At 41.1% G+C, this 23,677-nt stretch overlaps 1 protein-coding gene across 1 annotated transcript in view; it reads left to right on the top strand.

The window, feature by feature from the left end:
• Window positions 1-955: 955 nt before the first annotated feature.
• lmtk2 (lemur tyrosine kinase 2) overlaps window positions 956-23,677 on the top strand; it is a 199,360-nt gene continuing 176,638 nt past the window's right edge. The window contains exon 1 of the mRNA XM_070900769.1: window positions 956-1,488. Within this exon, the coding sequence (XP_070756870.1) occupies window positions 1,317-1,488 (172 nt within the window). The 5' untranslated portion in view covers window positions 956-1,316. The remainder of the gene's footprint in view (window positions 1,489-23,677) is intronic.

Raw genomic sequence — 23,677 nt, 5'->3', positions numbered from 1 at the left:
ATTTTCAAAAGAGAATTTAAAAATGAAACATTTGTCGGGTTGTGGGAAAAAGAGCGGGGGGTGTGGGATAAAATTGGATAACTCTTTCAAAGAGCCAATAGACACAATGGACCGAATAGCCATCTTTTGTAGTGTCAGCTGTGGCTCAGTGGGTAGCACATTTGTCGTGTAGTCAGAAGGTTGTGGGTTCAAATCCCACTTCAGAGACTTGAGCATAAAGAAAATCTAGGATGAAACTCCAGTACTGTGCTGAGGGAGTATTGCACTGTTGGAGGTGCTATCTTTCAGATGAGACATTAAACTGAGGTCCTGTCTGCTCTCTCAAGTGGATGTAAAAGATCCCATGGCTCTATTTTGAAAAAGAGCAGGCGAGTTATTCCTGGTGTCCTGCCCAATATTTATCCCTCAATTAACGTAAGAAAAAAACAGATTATCTGGTCATTATCACATTGCTGTGTGTGGGAGCTTATTTGTGTGCAATTTGGCTGCTGTGTTTCCTACATTACAACAGTGACTACACTCCAAAAAGTACTTGATTGGCTGTAAAGCGCTTTGGGACGTCCAGTAGTCGTGAAAGGCGCTATACAAATGCAAGTTTTTCTTTTTCTGTGCTGTAAGATTCTCTATGAGCAGGTGAAAAAGTCTATCACAAAATATTTGCACCTTGATGCAACTAACATTGAGGCATGTTTAAGGGTTTGCAACAATCACATTTAAAATAACCATTAAAATAAAGGAGAAACAGGCTTGAACTTAAGGCCGTTGCTCCATCACCTGGCCCTTAGAAACGCATTCCCGCAGCCGGCTCACGCCCACCGCCCTCGGTTGCCAGGCGAAGTGACGCAGTATCCCCAGGAGGTCCCGCCCCAGGCGCGGATTGGCTGGCAGGCGGAGGCCACGGTGGCGCGCGATTGGTCAAGGAGCACCGTCAATCACAGCGGTGGGACGGAACAGGCTGTCTCCTGACGCGGACGCGCATCATGGCGGCCGTGGGAAATACATTGAGAGGGCGGCTGTGTTGTTAACGTGAAGCGCGAAAAAAAATCATAATAATAAGCACCACCACCACCAAAAAAAACATGCAGACGCAGTCACCGGACGGTAGAATAATGCTTGTGGATTGGGATTTGAGAGGAATATCGGCGCGGAGCGGGGGTCGAGGCCTGTGAGTAAGGATGAGTTTCTGTGGCCAAGCTCCAGCGACTATTTGCTGCCGGAAAAACAGAAAGAAAAGCGCCGCAAGGGGAGAGCGCGGCTGCCGCGTTGCTTAGAGGGGGGCCGCGGGGGCGGTTTATTGTTAACATCGACTCGGATTGATGGGGAATCGGTCCATCCGTATCAATGCTTCACATCGACCATCGTTCGGGTCCCTGACGACGACGACGACTCCATCCCGGCCGAGAATGGCGATACACACCGGCTTTCTCTTACTGACACTGTTGGCGTTGCGCAGCGTCCAAGGTGCTCCACTTCCGGAAACAGGTGCAGGTTCGTGAGCCTTGCATTGCCTCGATAGAATAAAAAAAACCTCTCGGGTGTTGCACATTATGTGCAAAATAATAACACAAAAAACCAGCTCTTTAGGGTGTAATGGAAATATGCAGAATTTTAACTCTGCCAAAATCTAAACCTAAATGATGGATATGGCTGTTTTTTTATGAAATTGCTCGTTTTTATTAAATGTGTATGTGATGGTGAGAGATGTAACTATATGCCCCTTAATGCGTGTCTTCATTTTAATTTTATGACTTGCTGAAATCTATAAATGGCATAGGCTACAACACTGATAGATATGGAGCATAGTATTGTATGATTGAAGATGATCTGAGTTTCTTAGTTTTTTCTGTCAAACTGATTCTTTGTTCTAATACTTAGATGCTTTAAGACCCCTGTCTTCAAAAGTGACTGCCTGCCATCTTGGAAAATCTCTTTAGGGATGAAGCAATGCTATCTCAGCATTGTATATAATTTATTCCAATGTTAAATTAAACTATGATTATATTTATGACCACATAAAGCTAAATATACCATAGTTATGTCAAAGATTGTTACTGTATAGAGTTAAAATCTCTGCTTTTTAAAATCAAAATGTATAATTACCAGTTCAGTACTGTACAGTGGCAGAACTGCGTCTCGAGTGATTTTTTTTTGCATTAAACCATTAGCTAAATCCAAATCTAGCTTCCTGATTCTGGAATATATTTTAATATTGGCCGAGTTGACTGCTTGAATGTTGTTTTTGTATAGGAGGTTAAGATTTCTGTTGCGATACAGGTATTGGTGAGCAGAACTGCAGTTGCCATGTTCTCGTGTTTCATTTATGCGAGAACTGGAATTTATCTTTTAGCAATCTGACTAATTTATGCAGCAAAAACAGATGGTTGGAAGTACATTGCACCTTGTATTTCAAACCAACAAAAATTACTGGGATGATCTAATTTAGTCGTCCCCAGATGTTCAGTAAAAAATGGCTCTTGCATTTGCATTTGGCATATTATGCAATAATTTGTTCAATTACAATTACAATTCATATTGCTATACCATGGAGTGTAGGACATGGGTTTTGATCGACAACAATGCCAAATCTGTTTTGAGATGGGGTTAGAGGTGAAGCACCTTTCCAGAATGAGCATTTCAGGAAAGGTTTAGTCGCACAGCATTGCACACCTACCAGCTGACTCAAAGGCAATACTTTCTTTGTGGCATCTTGATTTTGAGGTGGAAGGCCCAATGATGTAAAGAACAGTAGGAGGTAACAAAATCTTCTAATCTGACCTTTTGCCGTCTCATCATTGTGAACTGTGGCACTGCTGAAAGTCAGAGTAGCAGCAACCAAAAAACATACAGCTGTCAGTGTGAATAGCTGAGGGCATCCTCTTCATACTCCTCCCCCCCCCCCCCCCCCCCCCCCCCCATACTGACAATAGGGTGATGTTATTGATCTTATCTATTCTGCTTCCTTGTCAATCAGCAGTTGGGGCCATAAGAAACAGATGATAGATTTGTTTAAAAAAAGAAGTGCGTAAGGAATAGTGTACATGTACATCTATTAACATTCTTTACAGTGCAGTGGCTTGTTTAAACAAGATTTATTGTATGATGGGTGCAAAACCAAAGGAGGTCTTGGCTAGTCATGGCATGGCCATTTTTATTTGCTCATAGTATTCACATTGTTGATTTACAAAAAAACTAGTTAGATTGTAAAAATGGGCAGGTTTCTTAGGAGGAAGTGTGGGTTCTTTCTCTTCCCTCCCACTATCCACTGATAAAAGCACCTTGCGTAAATTGGGTGACTTCATGAAATAGCAGTCAGTTCAATTACTGAGAGCGATTATGGTTTTGATTCTCAGCCTAGCTATGGATAAGGAATATCACTCGGATTTAGAGAAAGTGACATTTGAGTTCATGCAAATACAGTTTGGCTGATGAGTGGATGCCAATTTCTAATATTCTCTACTTTAAAAGAGGTTTACAACGTAAAAGGCGGCTGTTTGGCCAATTGTCTACGCAAACTCTTTGCTAGAGCAATCCAAAACTAATCCTACTATCTTTCTACCTTTTTGGATAGCCTATATCTGCCTCTGCTTCATAGAATCATCGAAATTACAGCACAGGAGGAGGCCATTTGGCTCAGTGTGTCTGCGCGGTCATAAAAGAGCTATCCAGCCTAATCCCATTTTCCAGCTCTTAGTCTGTAGCCTTGCAGGTTGCAGCACTTCAAGTGTACATCCATGTACTTTTTAAATGCGATCAGGGTTTCTGCCTCTACCACCTTTTCAGGCAGTGAATTCCAGTCCTGGCAACATCCTCGTAAATCTCCTCTGTACCCTCTGGGTGAAAAAAATTCTCCTCAACTCCCCATAAATGCTTCTACCAATTACTTTAAATCTATGCCGCCTGGTATTGACCTCTCTGCTAAGAGAAATTGGTCTAGATAGGTCCTTCCTATCCACTCTATCATAATTTTAATTCAATAAGGTCTCCCCTCAGCATCCTCTGCTCCAAAGAAAACAAACCCAGCCTATCCAATCTTTCCTCAAAGCTAAAATTCTCCAGTCCTGGCAACATCCTTGTAAATCTCCTCTGTACCCTCTTTAGTACAGTCACATCTTTCCTGTAAAGTGGTGACCAAAACTGTACTCCAGCTGTGGTCTAACTAGTGTTTCATACAGTTCTAGCGTAACAGCCCTGCTCTTGTATTCTATGGCTTGGCTAATAAAGGAAAATATCCTGCATGTCTTAACTGCCTTATCTACCTGTCCTGTTACCTTCAGGGATCTGTGAACATGCACACCAAGGTACCTCTGTTGCTCTGCATTTCTCAGTATCCCCCCTCCCCCCCAAATGCATTACCTCGCACTTCTCTGGATTGAATTCCATTGGCCGTTGTTCTGCCCACCTGACCAGTCCATTGCTATCTTCCTGCAGGCAACAGCATTCTTCCTCGCTATCAACCACATGGCCATGTTTTGTATCATTTGCAAACTTATTAATCATGCCCCCTACATTGAAGTCTAAATCATTGATATATACCACAAAAAGAAAGGGACCTTCGTACTGAGCCCTGTGAAACCCCACTGGAAACAGCCCCCCAGTCACTGAAAGACCCATCGACCGTTACACTTCGCTTCCTGCCACTGAGTCAATTTTGAACAAACTTGCTACTTTCCCTTGGATCTTTTAAGTTTTTTTATTTTTTTGACCAACCTGCCATTTAGGACCTTGTGAAAGGCCTTGCTAAAGTCCATGTAGACTACATCAAATGCCCTACTCTCATCGAGCATCCTTGTTACCGCCTCAAAAAATTATAACCAAATTGGTTAGGCTGTCCTCTATTTAATCTGTGCCTTTCTAAATGACGATTTATACTGTCCTTTAGAATTTTTTTCCAATACTTTTCCCACCACCGAGGTTAGGCTGATTGGCTTGAAATTACTCGGTCTATCGCTTTTTAAACAACGGCACAATGTTAGCAGTCCTCCTGGCACCATGCCTGTAGCCAGAGAGGATTGGAAAATGATGGTCAGGGCCCCCGCCTAGTTCCTTCCTTGCCTCAACAGCCTTGGGATAAATTTTATCCGGACCTGGGGATTTATCTACTTTCAAAGATGCTAAACCTCTTAATGCTTGCTCTGTCGCTATGTTTATCCCATCTAATATTTCACACTCCTCCTCCTTAACTGCAATGTCTGCATCGTCCCTCTCTTCTGTGAAGATAGAAGCAAAGTATTCATTAAGAACTATGCCCACGTCTTCTGCCTCCACACTCAGTCTACCTTTTTGATCTCTAATTGGTCTTACTCTTTCCTTAGTTATCCTCTTGCTCTGTATTTATAAAACATCTTTGGATTTTCCTTGATTTACTAGCCAATATTTTTTCATGTCCTCTCTTTGCTAGCCTAATTTCCTTTTTAATTTCACCCCTGCACTTTCTATACTACCACCAAAATGCTTTCCCACTGATACCCATTCCACTTGCCCAGCTTCATTGCTTAAAGTTAAGTCCAGAACCGCCCCCTCTCTTGTTGGGCTTTCTACATACTGGCTAACAAAGTTCTGAATACATTTTAAGAATTCTGTGCTCTCTATACGTTTCATACTAATTTGATCCTAGTTAATATTAGGGTAGTTGAAATCACCTACTATTGCTACCCTATTGTTTTTGCACTTCTCAGAAATGTGCCTACATATTTGCTCTTCGATCTCTGACTGTTTAGGGGTCAACGCCGAGAGCATGCAGAAATCGAGCGCCGGCAGCGGAAGGAGCGTGTGGCAAACCAGTCCCACCCACCCCTTCCCTCAATGACTATCTGTCCTACCTGTGACAGGGTCTGTGGTTCTCATATTGGACTGTTCAGCCACCAAAGAACTCATTTCAGGAGTGAAAGCAAGTTTTCCTCGATTCCGAGGGACTGCCTATGATGATAGTACACACAGCATTGTGATTGCCCCTTTTTTTGTTCTTCAGTTCACCCATATGGTCTCGTTTGATGATCCTTCTAACATTATCCCTCCTCACAACTGTTGTTTCTTGAACCAATATTGCAACTCCCTCCCTTTTTATCTCTCTCTATCTCGTCTGAAAATCCTGTAACCAGGAATGTTTGAGCTGCCATTCCTGCTCTTTAAGCCATGTTGCAGTAATGGCTATGATATCATACTTCCCGTGTCTATCTGTGCCTTCAGCTCATCTGCCTTGTTCACTAGACACCTTGCATTGAAGTATATACCATTAAGCACTGCCCCAAATCTCTTTGTTGTCTATTTTCTAGCCTTTTGTTTCCTCTGCCTTCCAAACTCACTTACTAACTTTCTGCCTTCCATTTCCAGCTTTGGTTCTCTCCCTACTACATCTACGCATAGGTTCCCACTCTTCCACCAAGCTAGTTTAGCCCTCCCCAATGGCACTAGCAAACCTTCAAATAATTATCCAACTTTCACTTACAAATAAATGGTTTCTACCTCAACCGCTCACTGTGATAAAGCATTCTTGCTTCAACAGCCCTCAACAGAAATTTCTCTGAATCTCTCGCCTCATTTAGTGATCATTTTAAATTGATGGCTCCTTGTCACTGACTTCCCAACCAGAGGAAATAGTCTTTTCCTATTCATTAGTAAAATCCTTCATAATTTTAAAAAAAACTTAAATTTCATCTTTCCCTTTTCTCCTCCGCTGGAAATAGTTCTTGATTCTCCTCATAATTACTGTTTCCCATCTCTGGCATCATCAGTGAATCTATGCTGTATGTTCTCTGACTTTACCGGCATTTTATAATAGGATGCCTCAAACTGGCCTAACCAATGTTCATTGTCCTTACTTTGTTGCATTTTAAACTATATTGTTGCCCTGATTTCCCAATTGTTCTTATCTCACATTTCCCCCCTTCATTTCCTAATCTAAATCAAGCTGTGCCTCTTTCCTGGTTGGGCTGGAAATGTCCTGATAGAAAGTATTCTGTGATGCATTCCCCACTGACCTTGTGATATTTGAAATCAAATAATATGCTTGTATATCTCTGACCTGTCTGCAGATTACCTTTGTCTCATATTACTATTGTTTGGTGGTATGTACATCAAGAATTGTACAATTTCCCATTCTATTTTTTAACTCTCTATTTGGATTCTAAATGAGGCCGAGGCCCCCCCCACCAGCCCGGACATCCCTGAATGCTAGTCATGTGCTGCCAAACCTATTTCTCCTGAAAATCCTATAACCGGGAATATTTAGTTCCCAGTCCTGTCCAAACATAAGCCACATCCCTGTCATAGCTACTATACAGTATTCCTCCATTGTTACGTGGTTTTCATTCTCAAGTTTATGTTGAGTGCTTTGTGTATTTACACACTCAATCTTCACTTTCTTTTTGAAACAAGTTATTCTTTTTCCTGGTTTTCTCATTTAACTTTTTGATATCCCTTGAACCCTTCAACAATAGTTATTTTCATTTTTCTCTTCTAATGAAGGTATTTCTTTGCTATTTCAGCTAAGCCTTCCACTTCTATCACAATAGCTGCTCTCCCTCTCTTATCAAACCTAGAATTTCCCCACATACCCCTCCTATGTTAGCTTAAATCCTCCCCCATTGCACTATTTTCCTTCTCTGCAAGGATGTTGGTGTTTCTATCTGTTAGTGATTCAAACATGGACTACAACTTTTGGCTGCTCTCCTTTTGCCCTCCATTCCAGAAGTTTATTCACCCATTCCATTATGTCCTTCAGTCTGTACCCCTACCTAAATAGTTTCAGAATACCACCACTCTCCTATTCTTGTAGCCTACCTGCCTTGCACCCTCTTGGGTACCCCTTGCTCAACAGTGGCATGATTTTGGTCAGGACCACCCCATCGAGTCGCTGCCAACCTCATACTTTTCTCCCAATCAGTATCAAGGGATAGTACCAGTAACCCAAGGGTTCTCTGAACAATTTTGCCTTGTGACTCTGTTGCCCTGCAGGTCACCCACTTCTCTCTGTGTATATTATTCTGAGCTGTCTGGCACTGCCACTTGAGTGACCAGATTCTGGAGAGTAGACTTCAGAAATCCCTCATCCTCTCTGCTGCAGCCAATTCCCGCTCGAGTACAGAGATCCTCTGCTCCTGAGATTCAGGGTTCTGAAATGTGCTGCCCCTGAATAAACAGAGTCATCCCTGGTGACCCACATACCAAACTCTACACACGGCAGGCTGGTTCTCTACACTGAAATCCTTTTGTCTGAACACCATTAGTATTTCATTAGCTGTAAAACTAATGGGTGTCCTGAGGTCATGAAAGGCATTGTATAACTGCAATTTCTTTCTATAAGCATCAAAATCCTCTTGGTCACTTCGTGGTAGTATTACTTTTATGAGAGAAAAAGAGCTTCTGGCCTCTTGCAGCTCAAATTTATATTACTGTATCTTAACTTGTAAAATAGCCACACGACCACAGAAGAAAATGGCTAATTGCATCACTTTTGTAACCAATTAATTATCTCTTCCCACCTGCAATCAGCTCACAGTCCCGAGGGCAGTGTTCAATGTGTCTGGTTTGTGTCTGCCTAATTATGCTGGTCAGATGCACAAAGTGCTTTGGGCTTCCTCTAAAACATCTATGCCTGAAGTCCTAAGATACTTTCAGGGCATTGTGGGATGTTGGTGCATTACTTCATTGCTGCACAATTATCTTGGATAGCTAACAGTGTAACAATACAGTTGTAGAAGTTTGGATCCGGTATTAGATTTTTCTGTGCCGCATTTACAATTATAGCAATGGGGATGTAGTGCAAAAGTCCCATAAATAAACTCACACTCTCCTATTCTGGTATAAAATATTTTAGTTCAAAAATTCTCGGTTTGCAGATGAATATCAGATATTACTACACTTGGCTAACCCAAAAGATTTGTTGCAGCCTTCTAAAAGATTTTGGTGATTTGTTTATATGTGCTTTAAACTTAACGTGTTTTAAAACCAGCATGGTGTTGGAATTTTAGGGCACAAGAAGGTATTAAAGTACCTTGTGATATAAAGCAGCTTGTGACCAAGTGAGGAGTGGCACCTAAATATATCTTTGTTTGGCAGCACATGACTTGGTTATTTGCTGTGCCAATAAAGAGGGGGATGCCTTGCGATTGATTTGGGGGCGGGGGAAAGAAATCATGTAGTTCTTAGAAAAAGATTGCAAGTGTTCTTTTTGTCTACTTGTGACATTACTGTGTGTCTATTTACTATAAATTATAATTGAACCTGTTTTCATGATTTAAATGTTGTTCTTGCCAGCCGCCTAGTATAAAAGTCTTTGTGTCAAAACAGTGAATTGCATGATATTTATTGTCTTCATGCTGTTTTGAACTCTTGAATGTTGTCCTTTCACAATGTTATTTTTGGCATGAGTCCACGTGGTGTAAAAGCCTTAATGGGTGGCCTCACAGCTACAGGTTTGAATTTCATCTTGACTGACATCGACACTCCGGGTTCACATTGGGCAAGTTTTCCTAACCTCGCCCTGGTATCCTTTTTCACACTGTCCGACTGAGCATCGACTGTGTCCGCAGGTGCTGGATAGTCGTAAATGAAATAGAGATAGAAAACGGATTTTTTTTTGAGCAAAGTAAAATTCTGTAGTAAGCCATCAGCATACTAGTGATACTATGGTACAGATATTGTTAAAGGTGTCTAAACTGGAAATGAATTGAACATTTTTAGTGTATAAAATTCAGCGGCTTACAAAATGTGATCACATCCTGTCGCACGGGTAGCTCTGCATAGACAAAAGAGCCAATAACGTGCCTGCCAGTTCACTGGAAGGTGTTGTTAAATGACTGGGGAGAAACCAAGAAAGAAAATCGTCAAAATTAGCTCTTTATTCTGTAATGAATATCGGAATAAGAGTAGGTCAGTTGGAGTCACATTTAAAAAATAATATGTGGGGGGGTGGAGAAATAGAGCAGTTTTGACCCAAACGTGAATAGGAGTAAATGACGGGCACCAAGTTGTGATCCATCAAGAATTTGTACTTTACACTGAACTGTTTTTTAAAAAAAAAGTTTCACTTATAGTAACAGGATGCAAATTTTACTTATGAACCTTATTGGAAGTATTTTCCTATACTTTGTATTCTGTTGCAGATGTTCATGACAACCAAACCATAACACATATTGAGAAATCAAAATAAGACTAGGGAAGGAGGTATCGGGAGGAGAAATCAATTGTGATTTGTTACATTGAGTGTTTTTAGGCACACCTTGAGGGTTGTATGTGATTACACTACGAAATGGAAAAGCTCCTCAATCAGCATATAGAATTGTGTACTTTGAACAAGGAGGAGAGTTGACTCCAGTTCAGCTGACACAGCAGTAGCATGAATTCTTTCTGCAAGCAAGTAGTCGGTCAATGTCCGATAGGAGGTGGTGGGAGCAGAAGAGAGCCAGTCAAGTAAATCACATTTTTATCATTTATTTACATCTGCTATCTCCCTTATTGCTGATTGCCTGCTTCATACAATCATAGAATGATATAGCACAGAAGGATGCTATTCGGTCTACCGTGCCTGTGTCGGCTCTTTGAAAGAGCTATCTAATCTATAATAATAATTGTCAGTTTTTGTCTGTCCAGGGGCGGGGCCAGGGGCTGGGAGCACTGACAGTTGCACCGACCAATGGGCGATAAGAGCCCGCCTGGCCTCGCAACCAATCAGGGCGGGGAGCAATGGCACAACGCTGGGTCTGCTCCAATGAGGAGGTGACAGTGGATGAGACGGGCCCTCTCGAGCGTTGCTGCGGAACCGAGAGGAGCATGTGATGGGGGGAGGGGCGGGGGGGGAAAGGAGGACATCAGCGTTGATTCTATAGACGAAGAAGATAATCTCAATAAGTACTGTTGCAATAAAGATACTAATTTGACTGCAAATATTTTGCAGGTCTCTGCTAGTTAGTCCTATTCCTCTGTCCTTTCCTCGGAGCCCTGCAAACATTTCCCCTTCAGGTGTTTATCCAATTCTTTTTTGAAAGTTATTATTGAATAATCTTCCACCACCCTTTCAGGCATTGCATTCCAGATCATCATAACTCGCTGTGCACAAAACAAGTCTCCTCATCTGGCCTCTGGTTCTTTTGCCCATGACCTTAAAGCTGTGTCCTCTGGTTACTGACCCAGGAAACAGAGTAAATAAGGAGAAACTATCATGATTTTGAACACCTCTATTAAATCCCCCTCACCCAGCGCATTGTGCGCTGAAAACCGGTTTTTGTGATGCCTTCCCGAGTCTGTACACACTCTGTACGGTCCCGGGGAGGCCGGAATTTCTAGGCCATCATTAAAACGTTTAGGAAGAGAACCAAAAAAGGGGAAAAATACAAACCATTTTATTTTGTCTGTTGTTCAAGAGTCCAAACAAGTCCCAGGAATAATGTAAATATAGATTTCCTCTTAAATGTTTAGAGGAGTGTTAATAGAAACAGGAGTTATGTAATGATGTATAAACATTTCAAGAAGCTACTTTAGAAAAAAGACTTTGATTAAACTGATGTACAGTTTCGATTTGGTATAAATGTTTGAAATAGGAGATTAAAAATTTGAGAGTACAGTGAAATTTGTTTCCTGCTATTTAATTGCAAAGTACCTAAAAAAAAAAAAAAAAAAAAAAATTCAACACTTCGTGATAAGAACAGGGATTAATATTGTGGAGAATGTTGGCGAGAAAAAGATTAGAAGCGTAATAACATCTTTACGTCACAATATTAGTTTCCATGTCAATCTGATTGGTTCTCCTGTCCAGGAAAAAAGATGAATGTTTATCTGTTAAATCATAGCTTTTCTTGCTTTTTGTTTTTAATTTGGTGACACATTGTGTGTGTGTTTTTCTGCACTTGTGAATAAGTGTTGCATTTCTGACATGTTACATGGGGTGTGTGCTGGTTCAAGAAGACAACGTCTGATAATTGAAGTGATTGAAGTTGAAAATATGGATATTTGTTTTTGATTTTAATATTGTGAACTAAAGAACTACAGCACTTTGTTGTCTGCTTGTGATTAATATATATTGTGATTAATATTCTAATTATGTGGAAGTACAGCATGTCAGCGCCATAGGAAAGCCACTGCTCCTGCTGCTTGTGCAACCATTGCTATAGTGATGGGCTAATACAATGAAAACGTTAACATTAATTGCACAAATAGATATGCTTTTTTCAGCTCACCTTGGGCTTTTGGATTGTTTGTCGATACAGAACCGTGTAACTGAGTGATGTTTGTGAAGTGTTAATGCATTATTATGCAGTTCTTTTATATCCTAGTCATTTCTGACAAGTATTTTTTTAAGAGTTTATACATGACAACTAAAAGCTTTTAATTCATTCTACCATAAACAAACTTGCGGAATGGGCACGTAAATAACAAATGAATTTCAATATCGATAAGTGTGAGGTGGTGCGTTTTGGAAGGAGGAATAAGGAGGCTACCTAATCCTTGGAAAATAAGAGTCTAAATTGGGTAACAAAGGGATCTAGGGGTACAGATTCACAAATCCACGTCCTCTGCAGCCAGGAACGAGAATCCCGAAGGGGTGTTGCCTACCTGGAGCCAGTGTAAGGAATATGTCACTGCAGCTGGAGAGGAACTTGGAAAGGGAAGGGTAAATACAGTTGTCGTGGTCCATGTTGGAACAAACATGAGTAGGAACAGGGAGGAGGTCCTGCCAAAAGAGTATCAGGAGTTAGGCTCTAAATTAAAAAGCAAGACCTCGAGAGTAATAATCTCTGGATTATTGCCTGAGCCATGTGCAAATTGGCATAGAAGCAGACCGATCAGGAGAAGTAACATGTGGCTAAAGGGCTGGCGTGGGAAAGAGGTGTTTCTTTTCATAGGACACTGTCACCAGTTCTGGGACAGGAATGAGCTGTACCAATGGGACAGGCTCCACCTGAACTGGGATGAAAGGGTAAATAGGGAGGTGGCAAAGGCTTTAAACATGATAGATGAGTGGAGGGATCGATAAGAAACATAACCAGCCTAAATATAAACAAAACAGGAAAAGAGAGCACAGGAAAGAATAAAGTAAGGGAGGACGTTGATGGCAAGGGAATAAATAGTTGTAGACCAGGAGTCTAAAAAGATGGTTAAACATAAAGTGAGAGGAAATCCTATTAAAAATGAGTTAAACTGTACGAAATAAAACAGAGGAGCTGGAGGCAATCCTGTGTTGCGAGGAACTAGATATAGTAGGGATTATTGAGACATGGCTATAGAAAAAGCAGGACTGGGAATTAAACATTAGAAAAGCTAGAGAGGGGGAAAAGGGGAGTAGCTGTATTTATTGGGGATAACATAATGGCAGTAGAAAAAAGTGACGCAGCTGTCAGCAAGACAAAATAGAACCCATATAGATAGGGATAAAAGATGATTAAGGATCAATCACACTAATGGGTGTAGTCTACAGACTACCTAGTAGTGGAAGGGAGTTAGAGGAAGAAATATGCGGACAAATTAGGGAAATGAGTAATAAAGAATAATCATGGGGAATTTCAACTATCCCGATATTAATGGGACAGAAGAGGTATGTAATGGGGATAAGGGAATGGAGTTCCTACAGTGTGTATAGGACTCCTTGGAGTTAGATATGGCCTTTACGGCTAAAGGGATCAAGGGGTATGGAGAGAAAGCAGGAAAGGGGTACTGAGGTGAATGATCAGCCATGATTTTATTGAATGGTAGTGCAGGCTCGAAGGGCCGAATGGCCTACTCCTGCACCTATTTTCTATGTTTCTACCCCAATATGTAAAAAGCCCAACAAGGGAGGATTCGCTATTGGATCTAATAATGGGGAATGAACCAGAGCAGATAAGAGAAATAAAAGTAGGGGAACATCTAGGCAATAATGACCATAATATAATGCGCTTCAAGATGATAATTGAGAATGACATAAGTATGATGAAAACCAAGATACTGCAAGAAAAGCTGATTTTGAGGGGCTGAGCATAGAACTTGGGGAAAATAAAATGGGCAACAATATTGGCAAAAAATGAGATAGAACAGCAATGGGAAATATTTAAAACGGTGTTCAACAGAGTGCAGGAACAATATATTCCACTAAAAGGAAAGAACAAGCTAAACACTAATGAGACTCCATGGATGAATAAAGCCTTGAATAAGTACATAGACAGCAGGGGAGTGCATGATAAGGGAGAATACAAAAAGATTGAGAAGTTTAAAAAAAAACAAATAGGAAGGCAAAGAGGAACTATGGAAATTAAATAATCAAGGAACATAAAACAAAATAGTAAAATATTTTACAGGCACATCAATTAAAAAGGAAGGTTGGGGTGGGAATAGGGTCATTAGGGGATAGACAGGATAATACCACAGGTAACGATGGAGAGATGGCAGAAATATTACATAATTATTTTGCTTCAGTATTTACCAGGGAGTTGGACATGACATTGGATGATGAGATTGGTAATGAGATAAGAGCATTTAAAATAAAAAGAGGGGATATATTAAATAAACTAATCAAACTCAGAGGATAAAACCCCTGGTCTGGATGGATAGCATCCATGCATTTTAAAAGAATCTAGGGAAGAGATAGCAGAGGCATCACTACACATATTTAATAATTCATTAGAAAAAGGTGTAGTGCCAGAGGCCAAGCGGATAACTAACGTAATATCTATATTTAAGAAGGGGGATAGAACATGTCCAGGGAATTATAGACCAGTCAACTTAACATCGGTGGTAGGAAAAATAATGGAATCCCTACTAAAGGAGAAAATAGAAGAACATGTAGAAACCAAAAATATAATCATGAATAGTCAGCATGGATTTCAAAAAGGAAAGTCTTGCTTGACCAATCTCATTGAATTTTTTGAAGAGGTAACAGAGAGAGTAGATGATGGTAATGCAGTAGATGTAATTTATCTAGATTTTCAAAAGGCCTTCGATAAGATACCCCATAATAGACATGAACAAAGTCGGAGAATGTGGAGTTAGGGGACAAGTAGCAGAATGGATTGCTAGCTGGCTTCAAGACAGAAAGCAGAGAGTAGGGGTAAAAGATAGCTATTTACAATGGCAGTTATGTTCCACAAGGTTCACCATTTGAAATCAAAAACACAATTTCTAAATTTACGGATGACACCAAATTTTTTGGGGTGAGGGGGAGATAGTCAACACTGAGGAGGACTGCAACAAATTGCAAGAAGACATTAATAAACTTGCATATAATTATCAAATTAAGTTCAACACAGATAAATGTGAGGTACAGAGTATTACATTTTGGTAGGAAGAATAGGGAGGTCACTTGTTACTTGGAGGATGCGAGTCTAGGTGTGTTAGAGGAACAAAGGGATCTCGGAGTACAAATACACATCACTAAAAGTTGCGACACAGGTTAGCAAGGCTGTAAAATGATAAACCAAGCACTCTGGTTTATTTCTAGAGGGGTAGAATTGAAAAGTTATGCTGAACCTATATCGAACCTTGGTTAGATCACACTTAAGAGTACTGCATACAGTTCTAGTCGGCATATTCTAAAAAGGATATAGAAGCACTGGAGAGAGTGCAGAGAAGATTTACAAGGATGAAACCAGAAATGCGAGGCTATACATATTAGGAAAGGAGGAACAGGCTGAGTCTCCTTTCTCTTGGGGGGGGGGGGGGGGGACACGACATTTGATCGGTGACCTAATTGAGGTCTTTAAAATTATGAAAGGTTTTGATAGAGAATGTTTCCACTTGTGAGGAAGAGCATAACTAGAGGCCATCAATATAAGGTAGTCACCAAGAAATCCAAAAAGGAGCTTTACCCAAAGAATGTTTAGACTGTGGAACTCGCTATTATAGGGAGGGGTTGAAGCGAATAGTATAGATGCATTTAAGGGGAGGCTATAAAAGCATATGAGGGAGAAGGGAATAGAGGGTTATGGTGATCGATTTGGATGAGGAAAGACGGGAGAAGGCTCAAGTGGAGCATAAACGTCGGCATGGACTAGTTGGGCTGAATGGCCTGTTTCTGTGCCGTATATCCTATGTAATCAAAAGTAGCAACGCAAGTTTTTTAAAAAGCCATAAAAGTGCAAATAAAGCACTGGGATTTATTTCAAAAGCAGAGAAGTTATGTTAAACTTGTATAGAACTATGTTTGATTGTTTCATGATTTGAGGCGGTGGGGTGGCAATATGACATTACTGAGCACCTCGAGTCTCATCGCCGAGAGCATGCAGAAATCAAGCGCAGGCAGCGGAAAAAGCGTGCGCCAAACCTGTCCCACCCACCCCTTCCATCAGCAACTGTCTGTCCCACCTGTGACAAAGTCTGTGGCACTCGTATTGGATTATTCAGCCACCTAAACTAATTTTAAGAGTGGAAGCAAGTCTTCCTCGATTTCGAGGGACTGCCTATGATGACTGTATATATGCTTTTAATTGGTTGTTGTAAATGTTACAGTAAAAGGTGTTGCACCTGTAGTTGTAAAATTTGCTCATGGACAAAAAGGTTGTGCTCAAAAGAGTTTGTGGCCCGCTCAGTACAAAAAAAAAATGAGAGGGAACATTGCTTTGGTGTCGCCTTAGGATCTATCCTTGGCCCCCTCCTATTTCTCATCTACATGCTACCCCTTGGCGACATCATCTGAAAACACAGCGTCGGTTTCCACGGGCTCAAATTTCCCCAACCTCTTTTTCTGGCGCCCTTACCCGAGGTGTGCTGCTTTTGTCTGCCTCCAAGCACGCCGAAAATCTTCCTCCCGATTCTGGCCGCTCCCCAGCCTCTCCTTGGTGATTGTATAACGTGGCCCAGTGGATTGGGGGCGGAGCCAGGTCCCGCCTCTGAAAACAGTGCCGGGACCTCTGCACATGCGCGCTAGAGTCTGCGTGCATGTGCAGTAGCTCCTGGCAGGCCGAATCTATGCGTGCGTGCTGCAGGCTGTGTGGGAGGGGCTTGAAGCACGCCGTCCCTACCCCTGGCCGAATGGGCTCCCTCATCGGTGGCCCGTTGCATTCCCTGAGGTAGGACTTCTATTTTTTATTTGTTATCTACTGATTGATTGATTGCTTATTACTTTGGTCTTGGTGCTTTAAGTGCAGGGCTCCTTCTGTTTTTTATTAATTAATTGCTTATTACTTTTAGTGCTTGGTGCAAAAATACTGCTTTGTTTAGTGTTTGGTGCTTTAAATGTATTTATGCTTCTATAATGTTGTGAAGGTGTTTAGTGCTTTGCAAGGCCGCCCCCCCCCCCATCTCTGGCTGCCTGCGCTGATTTCTTAAGTCCCGCAAGGTTTTTCTGAACATACAAGACTGCCCACTTACGCTGGCCTAAGTTAGTTTGGAGCAACTTTTAGCTGGCTAAACTTGCTTAAATGGCCAAAACAGGCGTAAGTGGCTGGTAGCGCCCACTTTTGGGGGAAAAAAACGAAACAAAAAAAATCTAACTAACTCACTCACACTGGCGCAAATTAAATGGCCAAATTGCAACTAAAAAAATGCTCCAGAAAAATCAAGTTGCTCCAAAAAAAACGGAGCAACTCCTGGGAAAATTTGGGCCCCACATGTCCACTGACGACACCCAGCTCTACCTCACTACCACTTCTCTCGACCCCTCCACGGTCTCTAAATTGTCAGATTGCTTGTCCGACATCCAATTCTGGATGAGCAGAAATTTTCTCCAGTTAAATATTGGAAGCCATTGTCTTCAGTTCCCACCACAAACTACATTCCCTAGACACTGACTCCATCTGTTTAACGCTGGACCACACTGTTCGCAACCTTTGTGTCATATTTGAGTCTGAAATGAGCTTCCGACCAAATATCCGCGGCATAAAAAGACCGCCTTTTTTCACCTCCGTAATATCACCTGTCTCCACCCTTGCCTCAGCTCATCCGATGCTGAAACCCTTATCCATACCTTTGTTAGCTATAGATTTGACTCTTCCTACGCATTTCTGGCTGGCTGGCCACATTCTTCCCCATGTAAACTTGTCATTCAAAACTCAGCTGTCCATGTCTTAACTCGCACCAAGTCTTGCTCACCCATCACCCCTGTACTTTGGCTCCCGGTTAAGCACCGTCTCTCTTTCAAAATTCGCATCCTTGTTTTCAAATCCCTCCATGGCCTTGCCCCTCCCTATCTCTGTAATCTCCTCCTGTCCCACAGCCCCACCGAGTTATCTGCGCTCCTCTAATTCTGCCCTCTTGAGCATCCGTGTTGTTAATCGCTCAACCATTGGTAACCATGCCTTCAGCTGCCTAGGCCCCAGGCGCTGGAATTCCCTGCGTAAACCTCTTCGCCTCTACCTCTTTCCTCTAAGATGCACCTTCAAATCTATCACTTTGCTGCCCTAATTTCTCCTTTTGTGGCTTGATGTCAAATTTTTTGTCTTATAATACCCCTGTGAAGCGCCTTGGGACGTTTTACCACATTAAAGGCACTATATAAGTAGTAGTTGTTGTGCTGGGAAAGAACAGGAAATCGCTGTCTGACTTGATTTCGATGTAGGGAAGAGCAAGTAGAACAGTATCTTTGGAGCTTAGAACAAAAATGAAGGAAAGTTTGTAGTAGTCAATCAAACAGAGAAAGGGTGCAATGAAGAGGGAAGCAGAGAGAGGTTAGAAGTGAAAGGATTACCTGTTGGAAAAGCTTTTTGCTGTATTTTGTCTCGGAGTGGTGTGAAGTTTTCGAAGATTCTCTCGAGATAAAGGAGCCGATGAGCTTGGACCTTTTTTATAGAGCTGAGAATGGGAGGGTGGTGTGAGAGTGAGAAAAGTTTGGTATGACAGGAAAATAAGCTTTTTGGCGGTAGCTTCAACAATGAGGAAAATGTGTGAAATTGGTTTGAGACTATGAATGTTGGTTGCAGGATTAAGGGTGGAGCCATCAATGGGAGGAAGTAATAGTTTTTGGTTCGACTTGAGAGACATAAACAAACTGTTTCTTGGAAGAATTGAATGGAACAAGATTTTTGTTGACTCAAAGGGCATTTCACTTACCCAGAATTTTTCCAGGTTTTGCCTTGTATATCTGACCTCCCTTCCATTTCTCCAATGATGGGATGGGTTACAGCTTCAGGATCCCACTGCTCAGTCCCTCAGATTGTTGAATTGCTCCCTGCTCAGCCACTAATGCCCTGCTTGTATACAACATACCAGATTTCCACACGGTAAGCTAATGAACTGGAGTATCAGCAAAGCATTAAAGAAATGTATTTCTACATGGAGTACCACAATTGTATCTAATTTCCTGGTGATTTCTGCCTAGTTACTATTAGCATTTATGAATGTGTTTTTCTACCTACCAGTTTCCCATCTGTGAGTAACTGCAGAGACTAACCAAGGTTATACCTGCTACTTGTAGGGCACCAATTGTGAAGACCCGCATACAGCACTGCTCGATTGTGTCCTAAACACAATTGATGGCACAACAACAACTTGCATTCCTGTATGTCCTAAGGATTTTTCATTTTGCTTCCTGTTGTCCTGTACTTGAGAGTATGATTCATAATGAGATGTGATCTGCTGAATCGCCACCTCCGTACTGTATCCATTTACATTATACTTGAGTGCCCTTTTAACACAGTTGAGGCCTTTTTCTGTTTTGAGGGTTAGCTGTAGTATGTTTTTATTCAGTATTCTAATCCTAGCAGGATAGATGGGTGAATATAATAATTTCACATGTGCCTGACTAAAAATCAAGTTAATAGAATGAAACGAGTTCTACTGCATGAGTTGAATGGTTAACAATTACAAGATAAACAGTGAAGGACAAGCTCTCTAAGTAACCTAAACCATAATAGAAATGAATACAATAAAGAAAGAACATCCTCCTGCCACTCCCCCCACAGATGAGAGTAAGTAATCAAAGCGAACATCAACAACTCCAAATTTGGAGCACCCAGAACGCATTAAGGACTAACCAGGTGCTAGCCACTAATGTAAGCTAAAGCGGTTGTGCACAAAGCAACCGTTGTTCAAATTCAGAACCAGTAACCACAGCTATTAATCCCAAAAGAATTTGTACAAACTAACTCCAATTACCTAATCCAGGAGTAGTAACCCACGCCGACACATGCAGGTGAATCAGATATCCGAGGTATGCTTTGGTAACAAACGCCTCCCCTCTCAGGAATGCTAATGTCAGGGTGACTGTTTTTAGGTGGGGATCTGGATCAGATGTTTTCATAGACAGTCAGAAATTGAGGCAGTCTCCAGACAGTAAGAGAGACTATTCTGGAAGGATTTCTACGCAGCAGTGAAGACTGGAATGATAATTGTGCTCTGAATTTTTTTCCGTGTGCAAATTAGTACAGGAAGGGGAACAGTGTGTGACATCAATTCTCTAGAGAATTTTTTTGTTTTAAAGTAACCTACCTTTATACCTTCATTTCAGGATTGCTTTACACTTTTCATGAGAAATGTACACAATCTAAGGCAAGCTTTATAAATTCAAATTTGATAGCCTTTTGCAGTATAAATTTACTGCTCTGAGAGATGCTGTGGTTACAGCCGATGTATAGTAGCCCTTAGGATGGGCAAGATTGAAATACCCAAGCGCTGCTTCAATCTAGAATCATTTGTTTAATTAAGAAGTACTTCGATTTCTCCATAAATGATTGTTGATTAGTGATCAGCTCAGAAGATCCTACACCTATAACATCGCGCAATAAGTAAAATGCTGAGAGTTAAATCGATGGCTGGTATGCAAAATGGACCAATTCCCACTGAGGTAGTAAGGTTATGGCACATTGTTAGGAAAGAATGGTTCAAGAAAATGAATCTTACTCTGTATCCAGCTCATGTGATACCTGACTTGGGAACAATTGATACTGACACTGCCAAAAGTGGAAAGTGTCCTATCCTCGAACACTGATGCTTGTTATTTTGATTAAAACTAAATGACCCAAAACAATTACATTTAAAAGTAGGTGAGACCGGTATCTGGTCTGTTTCCTTCTGAAAGATTCTAGACTGCTCCGAGCGACAGTATATGTTACAATATCGTGTGTCTTATCTTGTTTATTTTTGATTAAGCCTTTTCACATAACGAAGAGGCTTTGCTGCCAGGCTCTACATTTTGAATATCTTTTTAAATAGACAATTTCTAGAATCCAGTACTGTACTCTGTATAAGACCAATTGTTCACTGACTTTTCAGTGATCCGGATTAGGTAGATCACTTTATCCTTCAAAAACTTGTGGAACAAATGTAATGGTTTACTAGGTATGTCTCGCGCATCCGATCAGAAACCTTTATTTCCATTACCGTCTGCTCCTTGTCGTGTTTGCGACCATTAAGCCAACACTCTGTAACGTAAGTTGAAAGATGTACTGGTGTTGGATATTATATCATGAAGTTTATTGGGAAATTGCATTTTCTGGAACTTAAAACTGCATATTTTTGCTGACTGTACCAAGACAGTTTTTTTCCACAGGTACAGATTGTACACTGCTCTGTGAAAAGGTTTAACCAGAAATAAACTTGAAGCACAAGAAGATAAATGGGAGTTAGTTAATGCTGATACTTGCGATATTTTCTAACATCATGCATGGTGTGAACAAAATCTGCAGGGTGCAAATTGCTGTATTAGTGAGACTGTTGGTAGAAGCTATTTTATGTGTGAATTTCAAGCCCTCTCTCAAAAAGATAATGGCTCAGAATTTGTGGTCAGCGGTGAAGTGACACTGACCTCGGAGAAAGCTGCCCTCAAAGATCTAGCGATCTCGAGTGAATTGCAGCTCTCCAGTCATTAGTTTGAATCAATCAAATCAAGCAAATCTCCAACATCCAACAATAATGATGTCATCAAGCAGGCTAAGCAGCCAATCACATTGAAGAATTCTCATAGGGATGTATAATGCACAGATTATAATTTACTTTTTATAAATTTTACAGAAAGCGAAATAGAAAGATTGGGACATACACATTAGGATTAAGGTAGAAGCTGAAACAAACTTTAAAAAGAAATTATATTAGAAGCCATGTAATTCTTATATAAGTACAATGACCAAAATCCGGAACTCTTGGGACTGAGTCCGTGCCAGATTTTGGATTTTTCCAGATTTCAGACAAGAAAATCAATAATCTGAAATCCGGAATCGCCGGCCAAATCTGGTTTTGACGGATTTCGGACCTCGCTTCTCGCACTGGTGCTCAGGGCTATCCGGACCGAAGGGAAGGATTCTCAACCCCTCCAGATAGCATCTGGCTGGTCATTGATGAGCGGGTCCCTGGGTGAGAGCGGACTGCAAAATCTGGGCCATGAGTTGGTATCGTTCGGCTCCCAACCTAACCTGTTCAGTCACATGGCTGAAGTGGATTTGTTTGCTCTGCCGGTGCCTACATGGTGGATTATAATCGCATAAATCTGCCTGCTCTTAACTGATTTGTATAAATATGTTTGAAGTAAGTTATTGAAGTTCACATCAGAAAATGTGATAAAGTATGCAGATGGTTTCAAGTTCCAGTCTGCTCCACTTGTGTTGTATGTTTGATTTTGTAAACTATATATATCTCGATCTGTTGTATGTACCAAGATTCTGCTGTGTTTTCATCGCTGATATTCAGAATTAAATTATTAAAACAGGTCACACTTTTTAAAAAAAAAAAGTATGCTTGCACTATTTAAAAAAAAATAGATATTGTGGTAGCTGCTACATAAATCCAGAATAAAAATACCATTAGATTAACTAATTCAACAGAGATCAGAGCAGCAAAATTCCTGATTCATAAGAACATAAGAACATTAGAAATAGGAGCAGAAATAGGCCATACAGGCCCTCGAACCTGCTCTGCCATTTAATACGATCATGGCTGATCCAATCATGCACTCGGGTCCATTTCCTTACCCGCTCCCCATAACCCCTTAATCCCTTATTGGTTAAGAAGCTGTCTATCTTTGTCTTAAATTTATTCAATGTCCTGGCTTCCACAGCTCTCTGAGGCAGCAAATTCCACAGATTTACAACCCTCTGAGAGAAGAAATTCCTTCTCATCTCAGTTTTAAATGGGCGGCCCCTTATTCTAAGATTATGCCCCCTAGTTTTAGTCTCTCCTATCAGTGGAAACATCCTCTCTGCATCCACCTTGTCAAGCCCCCTCATAATCTTATATGTTTCGATAAGATCACCTGAGTTCCAATGAGTAGAGGCCCAACCTCTTCAACCTTTCCTCACAAGTCAACCCCCTCATCTCCGGAATCAACCTAGTGAACCTTCTCTGAACTGTCCCCAAAGCAAGTATATCCTTTCGTAAATATGGAAACCAAAACTGCACTCAGTATTCCAGGTGTGGCCTCACTGGTACCCTGTATAACTGTAGCAAGACTTCCCTGCTTTTATACTCCATCCCCTTTGCAATAAAGGCCAAGATTCCATTGGCGTCCCTGATCACTTGCTGTACCTGCATACTAATCTTTGGTGTTTCATGCACAAGTATCCCCAGGTCCCACTGTACTGCAGCACTTTGCAATTTTTCTCCATTTAAATAATAACTTGCTCTTTAATTTTTTTTTTTCTGCCCAAGTGCATGACCTCACACTTTCCAACATTAAACTCCATCTGCCAAATTTTTGCCCACTCACTTAGCCTGTCTATGTCCTTTTGCAGATTTTTTGTGTCCTCCTCACACTGCCTTTCCTTCCATCTTTGTATCGTCAGCAAACTTGGCTATGTTACATTCCGTCCTTTCTTCCAAGTCGTTAATATAGATTGTAAATAGTTGG

Source organism: Pristiophorus japonicus, chromosome 15 (assembly GCF_044704955.1).
Source record: "Pristiophorus japonicus isolate sPriJap1 chromosome 15, sPriJap1.hap1, whole genome shotgun sequence".
Classification (NCBI taxonomy): domain Eukaryota; kingdom Metazoa; phylum Chordata; class Chondrichthyes; family Pristiophoridae; genus Pristiophorus; species Pristiophorus japonicus.
Note: the sequence above shows the minus strand (reverse complement) of the source record. Positions and strands in the feature narration are given on the sequence as shown.